The sequence below is a fragment of the Pseudorca crassidens genome, chromosome 19, assembly GCF_039906515.1.
Source record: "Pseudorca crassidens isolate mPseCra1 chromosome 19, mPseCra1.hap1, whole genome shotgun sequence".
In the NCBI taxonomy this organism is placed as follows: domain Eukaryota; kingdom Metazoa; phylum Chordata; class Mammalia; order Artiodactyla; family Delphinidae; genus Pseudorca; species Pseudorca crassidens.
In genome coordinates, this window is record NC_090314.1 from 34872960 (window position 1) to 34885754 (window position 12795).

Sequence of the window (12795 nt, forward strand, 5' to 3'; positions counted from 1 at the left end):
CAATTAGAGGTTGAAAGGCATTGCCTGACTTTGTCGCCCTGGGGACACTATGGGAGCAGCTAAAGAAGGGAATAGGAAACGATGACGATGTACACTCTAAAGACTGATTTTGTAAATATAAAATGTATTTCAAAGCCAATTAAACTGCGCATGCAAATATCACTACAAAAACTCATCGGCACTCAAGATAACTTGCCTGAAATTTGGCTGCTGCTTCTATAAGCAGAGAAGATTGCTAAGAGTACCTTAATACCTAAAAAATCATCAAGTGACTGAGTCTGTACTAAAAAAGACACTAGAATATCAGAGAAACATGTAAAATATAAAGCCGACAATTAGCATAAGCCTGACAATGTTGTTATTCCAGGAACTCTTACAGAGGAATGCTCAGACTGATCGTTAAGGTCTCTGGATAAAATATTAACAATGGGGGATGGACGTTAGACTTATTGTGGTGATCATTTTGCACTGTATACATATATCAAATCATTATGCTGTACACCTAAAATAAAACAAAACAAAACGCTAACAATGGGTTTCTCTCAGTCAGTTTTTTCCTGAGACTTTTTTAGGAGGAAGTGGTAATAAAATCAATGATTCCATAATCAGCATGCATTTCTAAGAAGTCAGAAAGAGTTATCTTTAAAAAAGTTCCCTTATTAGCTAGGCTACAAATATCTCTGAAAAGAAAAAAAAAAAATCTGAAACCTCCCCAGGGGCTGGCAACATTTTCTACAAAGGAGCAGATAGTAAATATTTAGGCACTGCAGGCCACAAATGTTCTCCATGGAAAATTCTTTTTTGTTTGGCTTTTTTTTTTTTTTCCATTCTCAGGTCATGGGCTGTACCAAAGCAGGTTGCCAACACTTGCTCCACCCAGTAAGTAGCACGCATTAGGTGGTGTCTGACCGCCTACCAAATTTTTTCAGTACGCGCACCATTTAGTTTATCCCACAGAATGTCGTCTCACAAATGACAATAATTTAAAAAAAGAAAAAGCAGCAGAAGCAGCAAAGCAGAAGAAGCAGAAGCAGAAAGAGAAGCAAAGGAAGCAGCAGAAGAGATGGTTTAATTAATCCCCATGAAATGACGTCATGGGTTGCACCTTCATCCGGCAGCCGTGCCATGAAGGAGTCGCTAAATCTGCCCAGGCTGGCGCGCTCCTCCTGCTCCTCGTCCTCAGCGTCACATTCAATATCACTGTCGCTACTCATTCCTGGCAGGAAAGAAGCAGAGAACGTGTTTCTGACAAGTAACCACTGCAAGAAAAAGGCAATCTCCCTATCATAAATTGAGATTCCTAGTGAATTTCACACTGAATGCCAAGAAAACAGAAGATACCAAGCAAACAAAACAAAGAAAAAAGTAACCACACAAACCTAAGTTCTCTTTAGTTATTTAGAGCAGTATTTATTTTCGTCCTCAAAAACTGCCCTTTCTACAGTACCTGAAAAGTTAGAATTTGAAGGCAGTATTAATTTCATTATACTGAGAACACTTTTTCCAAGGCAAACATAGGTTTTTTTCCCCCCTAAAGAGTCATAAGAGATAACAGCTCTTTTAATCCTGATTCAACAGTTTCTAGCCTAAAACATATATAAATATAAACACTCATAAATACAAATACATATTTACACTTATATTTAGCTGTGTGTATAAAAAAATTCCAGTAATTTTAGCAATAAATGAGTTACTATCCCATTTGGGCCTCCAATTTTGTTTTTTGCATATGAGTAGGTTTTTAAAAGAAAAGTTCTATAGAATTTTTATAGTACAGAAAGTACTTCTGTTTCAACAAGACAGTGATCAAGAAAATCTGAAAATCTTTCTGCTACAAACCCTTATAAATGCTAGATAAAATATAAACTTAAAAATTTTAATGAACAGCTATATTTAAAAGAATGAATGGAAATCCACAGGTATAGAGACAAAAAGGATATGGAAAACTAGTGGGGTAGATGCAGTTGCCCCAGAGAGCTTGATGCGGAAGTCTTTAATACTCTGTTGGGGATAGGAAAAAAACCTCTGGATCCACCATAGAAAGGGAGTTGAAAGTGAGACTAAAACTGCACTCCCTGCAAAAAGCTAAAACTCTTACTGAAAGAATAAACTAAATAATTCTGTCTACTGTCACAGGAAGACAGCAGGGAATTTTGTCTTGTTTCTGGGCTCAGCTCACCTCAGAATTCAAACTAAGGCCTGTGTGCATCATTTAAGTTTGGGATTAAGGTTGAGGTTCAAATCTTAGGAAAGTAACATAGAAACTGGTCAGGAGCTAGTGTGATCCGAATAAAGCAATTTATTCCTCTAGAGGGAAGGTTCTAGGTAAGATGAAGCAAGCATACTCCACCCCATCTTTCCCACTGAATGCAGCTATAAAACCTGGACAGAATGCATGAAGTGGCTACTTGAGGATTCTGAAAAGTAAATAGGGACAGGCATATTGGAGTAGACAAGAATTTGAAGTACCAACAAATTGGCAGATTTAAACAAGGCCCAGAGTCTCATAAAATCATATTAAAAATGTCCAGGATACAATCCAAAATTGCTTCACTGTATGAAAAACCAGGTAAAGACAAGAACGAACATCAGTGCTGAGATGACAGAGATAATGTTGAAATTATCTAACACAGACTAAAGCAGATATAAAAATGCTCATGAATAGTCTTGAAACATATTTAAAAGACCTCTGTGGTGGGAAGCTTCCACAATCCAGGTCACAACAATTATAGTGGTGGGGGGTGGGGGGGATGATTCTCACAAGGGGTAGAAAAAGTCTCAAAAAGTTATGTTCCAATCAAAATTTACAAACAAGGCAGACAATCTACTTGAAGTAAGAGTCAGCAGATATACAAATAGAAGGACAATACCACGAATTTTTTTCACAAAATAGAGTACAAAATTCTGTTTAATGTGGAAAAGGACAGATTTTTTTTTAATTACTAGACTTTTCAGATATAGTCATTAAAATTAAACTATTAATAGATGAATTTAGGCAAGGTTGAAAAACTTAAAGACAGAACTGAGAAAATTAACCAGAGTTTTTAAGAACAATGAGATTGCCATTATAAAAAAAAGGTTAAGAAACACAGGGATAAAAAAGGAATGGTTCAAACTGTGTCAACTAGACAGCCATAAAGACAGCAAAGGAGAGACAATATATTAAGAGAAAATGGCCAAGAATTCTCCATAATTAATGAAAAACATTCTGAATTGAATGGAAATAAAAGTACAACATATCAAAAGTTTGGGGATGTGGCTATAGCAGTGCTTAAAGATAGAGTTACAGCATCAAATGCTTATATTAGAAGAGAAAAAGGCCTCAAAGTAATGGTCTAAGCATTTACTTTAAGAAACTAGAAAAAAAAGAGTAAATAAACTTGGGTAAAAGGAAATAAAGAACAGAAATTAAATTAGCAGGAAAACAAAAGAAAAAGAAATCACTGAAACAAGAGTTGTTTGAAAACGCCAATAAAACTGAAAAGCTTCTAGGCAGACCAAGACAAAAGAGAGTAAAAAAAAAGGAATAAAAGAGGGGACATCACTAGAGATTCTACAGACATTAAAAGGGTAATAAGGGAACAGTATAAAAAACTTTATGCTCTTGAAATCAAGAACACTGATGAAATGGACAAATTCTTTGATAGACACAAACTACCAAAATTCATTCAGGTAAAAATAACCTGAATAGGTATTTTAAGTATTAAAGAAACAGAATTTGTAGCTTAAAAAACTATCAACAGGGACTTCCCTGGGACTTCCCAGGTGGCGCAGTGGTTAAGAATTGGCCTGCCAACGCAGGGGACAGGTTTGTGCCCTGGTCCGGGAACATCCCACATGCCGTGGAGCAACTAAGCCCATGCGCCACAACTACTGAGCCTACGCTCTAGAGCCCGTGAGCCACAACTACTGAAGCCCGTGCGCCTAGAGCCCGTAATCTGCAACAAAAGAAGCCACTGCAATGAGAAGCCCATGCACCACAACGAAGAGTAGCCCCCGCTCGCCACAACTAGAGAGAAAGACCGCTCGCAGCAACGAAGACCCAACGCAGCCAAAAATAAATAAATAAATTTTAAGGGGGGGAAAAAAAAAGATCAACAAAGAAAACTGTAGCCCCAGATGGCTTTACTGGTGAATTCCTTCTCTTCTGTTTTCAATGAGAGTTTGTGTAGTACTACTTCTCCCTTAAATATTTTGAAGATAGGCTGGATGTGTGGACGTTTCTGAAATTTCCTTACTAAGCAAAGGAAAAAACTTTCCTGCTCTCAAGAGTGAAGAGTGATACTTAACTGTTAAGAGAATAAACCAGCTACTTGCATGAAGCACCACCTCCACCTTCTGGCCCTTCATGGAACTGCTGCTGAAAACTCAAACCCACATGAGTTACTCAAATTCTAGGCACAAATTTGACCTCTTCGTACTAGTGTTTCTGAACTCCTGACATATATTAACCTCCAGGATTCACAAACGAGGAACTGGAATTCTCAGGAATTCCCCAAATCTCAAGTTATTCTTTAAACACTTACAATATTTTTCAAACTCTAATAAAGTTATGTATCTTTTAAAATTTTTGGTTAGTTTGTAGTATTTACAAGAACTGTAGCCTACAGTGAATATTCAAATACTGGAAAATGCTGTGAACATTACTGGGTAATAGTTGAATAATGTACACTTAGAACTCTTAGTAAGGTTTATAGCACTACATGGAATCACATCAAAAATGCCAATATGGGGGGGCTTCCCTGGTGGCTCGGTGGGTGGGAGTCCGCCTGCCGATGCAGGGGGCGCGGGTTCGTGCCCCGGTCCGGGAGGATCCCGCCTGCCGCCGGGCGGGTGGGCCCGTGGGCCGTGGCCGCTGGGCCTGTGCGTCCGGAGCCTGTGCTCCGCGGCGGGAGGGGCCGCAGCGGTGAGAGGCCCGCGTACCGCAAAAAAAAAAAAAAAAAGAAAAAAAAGCCAATATGGGGACTTCCCTGGTGGCGCAGTGGTTAAGAATCCGCCTGCCAATGCAGGGAACACGGGTTCGAGCCCTGGTCCGGGAAGATCCCACATGCCGTGGAGCAACTAAGCCCGTGCACAACTACTGAGCCTGCGCTCTACAGCCCGCTCGCCACAACTACTGAAGCCCGTGCGCCTAGAGTCCGTGCTCCGCAACAAGAGAAGCCACCGCAATGAGAAGCACGTGCACGAAGAGTAGTCCCCGCTCGCCACAACTAGAGAAAGCCCGTGCGCTGCAATGAAGACCAAACGTAGCCAAAAATAAATCTATTTTAAAAAATGCCAATATGAGGAATTCTTTTGCTTTTGAAACTTCCTATTTCTTGGAGCACCACTCACAGGATTCCTGTATAGTATAGTATAGACTCATTAATATTTACATAGCAGCAGACAGGGCCATGAACACATACTTATAAAATGGCAACAGCTACAGCCAGGGCTGATTTGACTGCAACTGCTTCTTTTCAAGGTGCTCCCATTGATCTTAACCTTTGATTCAAGGTACCAGCATTTCCAGTTTATACTTTCAACTTGCCATTAGTGGATTCTTCCAAAGCAGTCATGTTTCTCTGTTTTTTTCTGTTTTGTTTTGTTTTTAATTCATTTTTTGGCCACGTCATGCAGTGTGTGGGATCTTAGTTCCCCGACCAGGGACTGTTCCTGTGCCCCATGCAGTGAACACGTGGAGTCTTAACCACTGGACCGCCAGGAAGTCCCCATGTTTCTGTGTTGACTGTTAAGATTAACAGGAGAACTAGAATAATTTTTTCCGGTTTTCTGATTTCTTGACTTACTTTTCTTAGGATTCAGAAAAACATGCATTTCCCAAGAAGTGTTGGAAACAAATTCCTGCATGAAAACACTACTTGTTTTTTTATCAAGTCCTAAGATCTGAAGTTCCCTAGCTCTGTGAATGTAATGAGAAAAAAAATTGGTCTCTTGACCTCTAGCTTAATAGTTGACTTATGGGGTCACCAGGTCCTGTACAACCCATTGACATCAGTGAGAGCAAGTAAACACAACATAAGGTCAAATACTTTCATTTTTTGGAAATGAAAGTAGCTACTGTCAAGTAACAGGTCACAAGCTATTTGCTATGTGCCTTGCCCCATACACTGCAATGTCTACCCACTGCATTAAGGTTAAAGCAAACTAGTGATATTTCACCAACTATAAGAAATTTGAATACAGGACCTTTCTTAATCTCACCAGAAGGTGTCAACAAGTTTTCACAAAACTGGCTGTCAATGATAATTATTGTAAGATACCATTAAATGGAAGATGCTTCAGCGATGTTCATGTGGGGGAAAAAAACCCCAAAATCAACCCTGCATCTTAAAGTAAAATGTGAAATAAGGTATTTCTATATCAATCACCTACCATATTTTTTGAGTATCCACTATATGCTCAGTAGTCCAAAGCTAACTTATGAGTTATAACGCCCTTATTCAGGGGTGCTCAAACTTCAGCTGCTTGGAAAATACATTAACCACCTGGTAGACCAAACACTAATGCTTCACTTGCCTTCCTCCTTTCCAGCAGAACCTCAATGTTGTTCAGCCGTCTTCCCTTCTCCAAGTGGCCACGTGGAATGGATCAGGGAGGGGAACCAAATGTTCAGACTTTGCCAAGTTTCCTTTTTTTTTCACTACTGATTAATGAGATATGCTCTCATTGATAAACATTGATAAACAGAGACATATAAAATGAAATAATCCTCCCCTACTCCCAGAATGTTTTTCTGACTCCATATAAAGTTTGGAGCTGCAGCAACCACCTTGCCATCCTGAAGGGAGCTAAGCCAACTCACTTAGAATGGCAGAGCAAAAGATGGGGGGACGGGGCTGGTGGGAGGAAATGAGTTCTTGATGACATTAAGCAGGTAAATTTTCCAACCTTGAAACTGCCCTACCAGAGTTAGGTGAGACTTCTTGTTAATACAAGACAGTAAATCTTCCTATTGCTTAAACCAGCTGATTGGGTTTTTGTAACTTATGTCTTCATTGATACACCAAAAGGGATCAGCAATGCTGGAGCATCAGACTTGTGTACTGCTCTTAGATAGGGTGCCAGTAAGGTTTGCAATAGGCATGCCATGGCTTTCCCTGGGATGGGTGACACCCCTGACTTAATTGAAAAGGACTGTGCTAATTCAGAAGTCAATCGCATAGTCTCCAGTTTTAGAAAGAACAAGGAAGAGACCGGTCTACCTAAGGAATTCTGTAGGTATCAATTGGGGTAGGGGGTGTGTGAGAAGGAAATCAAGATTTTTGCAATGCAGCCATTAACTAGGAGATTAACACAAGGTTGTCCCATATGATCCCAGTTAGAAAGGAAAAGGCCTGTTGATGACTGTCAAGTCTAAGAAAAGTCACTTTTTATTGACTCTCAGGAACATTTAAGAGACCACTTTAGTTGTCCCAAATTCCCAACTAGTAAACACAAAGAATTTTAAAGTTTTAAAAACTTTAAAACTGGAAACTTTAAAAAAAATTTTAAAGTTTCTTCAAACAGCCTGGCAGTAGGGAGGGAGGAAGAGGAGAGGAAAGAGGCACCAATTTACAGTGACCTACCACAGAAAATTTTCTTTTAGGCATTCTGCTTAAGAATGAAGAGGCTCGTTATTCCTAAGCACAGATGTAAGACAACCCCACTCAACTTTTCACCAAGGCTTACCGGTGCGAAAAGTAAAGGTTTTCTTGAGAACTGGCTCCTGCTGATGATAGAATATACCCACAGCAGTAAGGCAGGCCCCATTCTCCTCTCACAAAGCAAATTTCAAAAGGCACAGAGCTCCTTTAGTTTACCTATTCCCCTCTTCCAGCCTTATCAATTAGTCTCCTCACTGCCTATCCTGGGACTCTAGTGGTAAATAAGCTGTTTAGATACCAACAAATTGCAATAGTGGACTTCCCTGGCACTACTGATTTGCATGTTTACAGTAACTTTTCTTATTGAGTTCTAGGTGCTTTGCATCACTACAACACTCCTTACATAAGAAAAAATGTGTTACTGAGTAACACTGACAGCACTAAATCTCAGATTCAAAGACTTGAAAGTGCAGAGCAGATCCTAAATGTGGCCAAGCAAATGCCTTTCTCCAGTTTAGGATAAGCTGTTTAAAAAAAGAAATGGAACTAATGTCAAAACTTAGGGGGTTTTTTTGGTGCTAACTAGCTATTTACATAGAAAAACTGCTGAGAAAATGTGAATTTATGAGATGAAGGCTGAAATTTAAAAGTCCAAGTTTAATTTAACATTCTTCTTTTACCAGTCTTCCTGTCCCCAGAGTTCCACACCCCATTCCCAGTCCCCAACTCAGTTAGAGTAGGAATTTTAAAACATAATTTTATTATTTCACTCCTTGCTTATATTCCATTCAAAGGACAAAGTCCAAATTCTAGCTAGACATACAGTATAATTCCTCATGATCTGACCTCTGCCTCCACTCTGGCCTCATCTTTCACCAGTCTTCACAACTCATACTAACTCATACTCATCCCTTAGGATGATCTTTCCAAGTGTGGACTAGGTTGGTAGAGAGGTGACAGTTAAGAGCATCGGCTCTGTGACTTTGAGTAAGGTAACTTACATCTCTAGGCCTCAGCCTACTCACCTGTAAAATCAATATAATAAAGTAACCATGTAGGTCTGTACTGAGAAAACATAATACTGGTAAAGTCTTTAGCAGTCTTAATACCTAATGAGGGCTTGCAAATATTATCTATTATTTTTATTATTACATACCTGTTAGTTGAGCTCCCTATATACCCCATCACAGCACTCATCATTCCATATCATAATTGGCTATTAACTGGTCTCTAACACCTGTTGTTTGGTTTTCAATTGCTCTCCCTGCTCCCTTCCCACCACCACCAACACATACCCAGCATACTTGAGGACACCTTGCTCCCATCTGTAACTATGACCCACTCTGGCAAGTGATTCTTAAGGAGTTGTCACCCCTGGTTTGAGTTTTCAACTCAACCAGTGGTTCTCAACTGGGGATGATTTTGCCTCCCAGGGGACATTTGGCAATGTCTTGAGACATTTTTGGTTACTGTAATTCAGAGGAGGTACTACTAGCACCTAGTGGTTAAAAGCCAAGAATGCTGCTAAACATTCTACAATGCACAGGGCAGGCCCCTAATACAAAGAATCACCTGGCCCAAAATGTCAATGGCACCAAGGTAGAGAAACCCTGAACTAAACAGTAGGTTCAGGAATTACTTTATCACCAGCATCAAAACAATGCCAGACAAATTAGAAGCATTTCACAAATGGTGCATAAATAGAAGGAGCCTATAATTCCAGCACATGCTAAAACAATTTAAGCCACTACAATCTATAATCAGTATGTATAAATACATGGAAACTAGCTAAGCTAATCCTTATAGGTCCTTTCTATAAAGATCAATCATAATATATTTTTCCTGTTGTTTTAACAATCAACACTTCACTTTGAAAATCCTTTCCATTTAATTTCTACTGAAATAATGCTGCCCACCACAGGAGCACCAACTAAGATGGAAGACCAAAATGTTTAGTGTTCTTTAACTGAAAAGCCTGAAAATGCCACCACCCACACACACTCACAGAGCAGTCAGAGGTAGATGCTGGCACCTTTTATATATGCTTTGAGCTACAATTCATCAATCGTTGAAATTCAAATAAGTGCAGAGGTGGTAGGTGGCAGAGTTTCACTAAGAAATGAAAAATCTCAGTGTCAAATATCATTAATAAAGTTGACATGCTTTTCTGCTAACATATAAAGGACAAGCAAGGGCAACACACATAGCCTTGTTTCAAGCACCTTCTGTTAACTCAAAATTACAAAAAAGTCTTCTACACTTTCAGATAAAGAATAATGGACCTGGAAGAACACGTAGACAAATACTAGAAATGTAACTGAGAATGAACTGGCAGAGTAGAAGTCAGTTACCATAAAGGATTTTTTAAATGGTTAAAGTTTGGAATCCTTCTAAAAGAGCAAAGTAATCTATAAACATTAATCAAGACTGACTTTAAAAGACAAGGTACTTAACATTTAATATTCTAATTAGTTGTTTGGGGGCATGTTTTTCCTGTAAGATACTGAACATATCCAATTTAATCTTTTCATATCTAGCAAAACTTCAATGCCTATCATGTAGGTAGCATAACACATTTAATGAATGAGCAAATGAAGTATCTGCAGACTTTCTCCCTGTAAATGCCTGTTCTAGTAAGATGTCCTTTTATGTAGTCGATTATCCATTTTGCCTTCCATTGTGCTTAATGTCCTAGTAAATCAAACTCAGAGGCACAACAAATGCTGTTTTCAGATCAAGCATGTCAGATAGTAGATAACATCTCAGTAACTGTTTTATTAAACCAACCACTCCCGACCACCACCAAAAAAAGATTATTTCGCCTCCCGCCAACTATGACTTTACCATTCCTTACCTTCCTCTGGGGCAACTGAAGCTCCTTCAGGTAGTATAGGTTGTAATTCCCCAGTTTCAGAATTATTTTCCAAATCAGTCATTTGCATTCCTTCCAGACGACCTCCTTTAACACTAGTCCTCAAAGAGGGAGAAAATAACCTGATATTCTTGTATAACTAGTCACTGATACAATAATCTAGATTTTTTTCCTGTCCAGAAACTGAGCAAACTAAGTAGGGTATAGGGCACTGGTGTTTAATACTAAATTTCAAGTTTTACTTTTAAAAGATTCACTAGAAGACTCACAATGAAAGGTTATAAAGTGGTAGATTGCATCAACGTCAATATCCTCGTTGTGATAATATGTCAGCGTTTTGCAAAATGTTATAATTAGGGGAAACTGGATAAGGTACACAGGCTCCCTCTATTCTTTCTTATAATTGCATGTGAATCTACAATTATCTCAATAAGAATTCCAATTTAAAAATAAATATAAGTCCTTAATAACATGTTCTCACCAATATGGAAAGACTTTTGAGGTATACTGAGTGAGAAAACAAGGTGCACCTTTCGTATTAAAAAAGCTATATGGTCACTTAAATATTGCTTAAATATGCGTGAAAGCTGAGAAGACAGCATATACAAAAAATTAAAAACAGCAGGAATGTGTGTGGGCAGAAGGTTGGAAAACAAAGCAGATGGGAGACAAAGATGGGGAAATTTTAACTTAATATTCTTTTTTTTAACTTCCATTTTTGAACCATTTATTACTAGCATTTAAAATTTTTGCTTATACTACCTTAAGGCAAGGAAAAAAAACACAAGCTGGAAAACACCACATGACCCAGGTTGGCAGTGTAATTAACTGTAAAATGAGGGTTATAGCTATGAGCTTTACACATTTATACAGGATTTTACAATCTAGAAAAAAGTGCACATTCGTACACATTTAATCTTTATGACTAAAGGCAGATATAAATCTCCATAACAAAATATAAAAACTAGTTGCAGCTTCATCTTGAAAGGAACATGTATAAAACCAGGCTAGGCAATGCGGAGGACCAGACAATCTCCAATGATTGTAACACCCTTCCACTGCTTAAACTTGAGCTAGAACAGAAAACAGCCACCAGCTGTCCTATTAGATTTGGTAATTATCCAGATCTTAAAACTCTATACAATTAAGTAAACTTAAGGGATATTAATCTTTCTCTAAATTTAATTCAAAGTTCTTTTCAAAGCCTCCAAGGTAGAATTATTCCATTGTTTAAAATTAGAAATGTATTTAATATGCATATAATAGATCAGCAAATGGATATTAATGGCTCATCTAGCACATTCACAGACAATACATTCCATAATCACTCTCTTTTAAATGGATGGAAGTTTAATTGACAATGTCGACTGGGTGACATGACTGGGATTTGAGTTTATGTTTGGGTGACATGACTGGGATTTGAGTTTATGTTTCCTGGGAGAGACATAAAGGTACTGATGACCACATATATATATCCTTTTGGGAAATTCCAACTATGTGTTTTGAGGACACTTTCATAAAAGGGAAAAAAAAGGTGAGATGAAAGCAGAAAAGCAGTTTTAAAATAAAATCGCCAGAAGTGCTTTGTTCTATACAAAATTCATGTAAAAGACCTATGGGACATAATATAGCATAGCACAAATGTCTTTGAAAAATATGGGACAGATGGAAAAAAAAGTTGACCCAAAAATGTCACAAGGCAGAGGTCACCCAAGATTATATAACATTATTATCCTAACCAGTGAAAATGAGCTCTAATGTATTCAAACTGAACTTCTGGTACTATCTCATTCTGTGAAGAAAGAAAAAGGTAAGGTCTCTGATGCTTGAAGTTACATTTTAATACAACAAATAAACTGTCTGCTAAAAAATTAACAAACTAGAAGTTTATTATGTTCATTACGTTGTAGACTTAAAGTGCCAAACAAAACTATTAGCTATTATTCCATTACATAAACAAAAGAACTTAATTTACCCCAAGGTGACCATTTTTCTCCTTTTTTCAATAGTAGGTAAGCCACTGAAAACTGCAACCACAACAGCATCTGAATCCAAAGCTTGACACTGCCGGTCTTCAGATTTTGGCAGAATGTCACCGATACTGCCATGTGTCAAGGCTCGGGGAGAACTGTGCCTGCTCCCAGACTGAGAGCTTCCTGGGGAGCCTACAAAAAATGAAGGGGATATTCAGAAAGAAGGCAAACAAACAAAAAGTTCTCTCTCTAGTTTCCACATTAGGAGATCTCACTATACATATAGTTTTAAACTGCAGGAAAACTCAAAAACAATTTTAAAATATAACCTAGTCTTTTTGATGCCAACTATTTAATATGCAGT

The 12795-nt window shown here is 38.3% G+C and overlaps 1 protein-coding gene across 5 annotated transcripts in view; it reads right to left on the reverse strand.

The window, feature by feature from the left end:
* The window catches only part of TRIM37 (tripartite motif containing 37), a 155689-nt gene that overhangs the window by 40077 nt on the left and 102817 nt on the right, over positions 1–12795 (reverse strand). For all 5 annotated transcript variants that reach the window (XM_067714083.1, XM_067714078.1, XM_067714079.1 and 2 more), the window contains 3 exons: positions 12434–12623; positions 10441–10559; positions 1106–1216 (listed from right to left, as the gene is read on the reverse strand). In XM_067714083.1, the coding sequence (XP_067570184.1) occupies positions 1106–1216; positions 10441–10559; positions 12434–12623 (420 nt within the window). The remainder of the gene's footprint in view (positions 1–1105; positions 1217–10440; positions 10560–12433; positions 12624–12795) is intronic.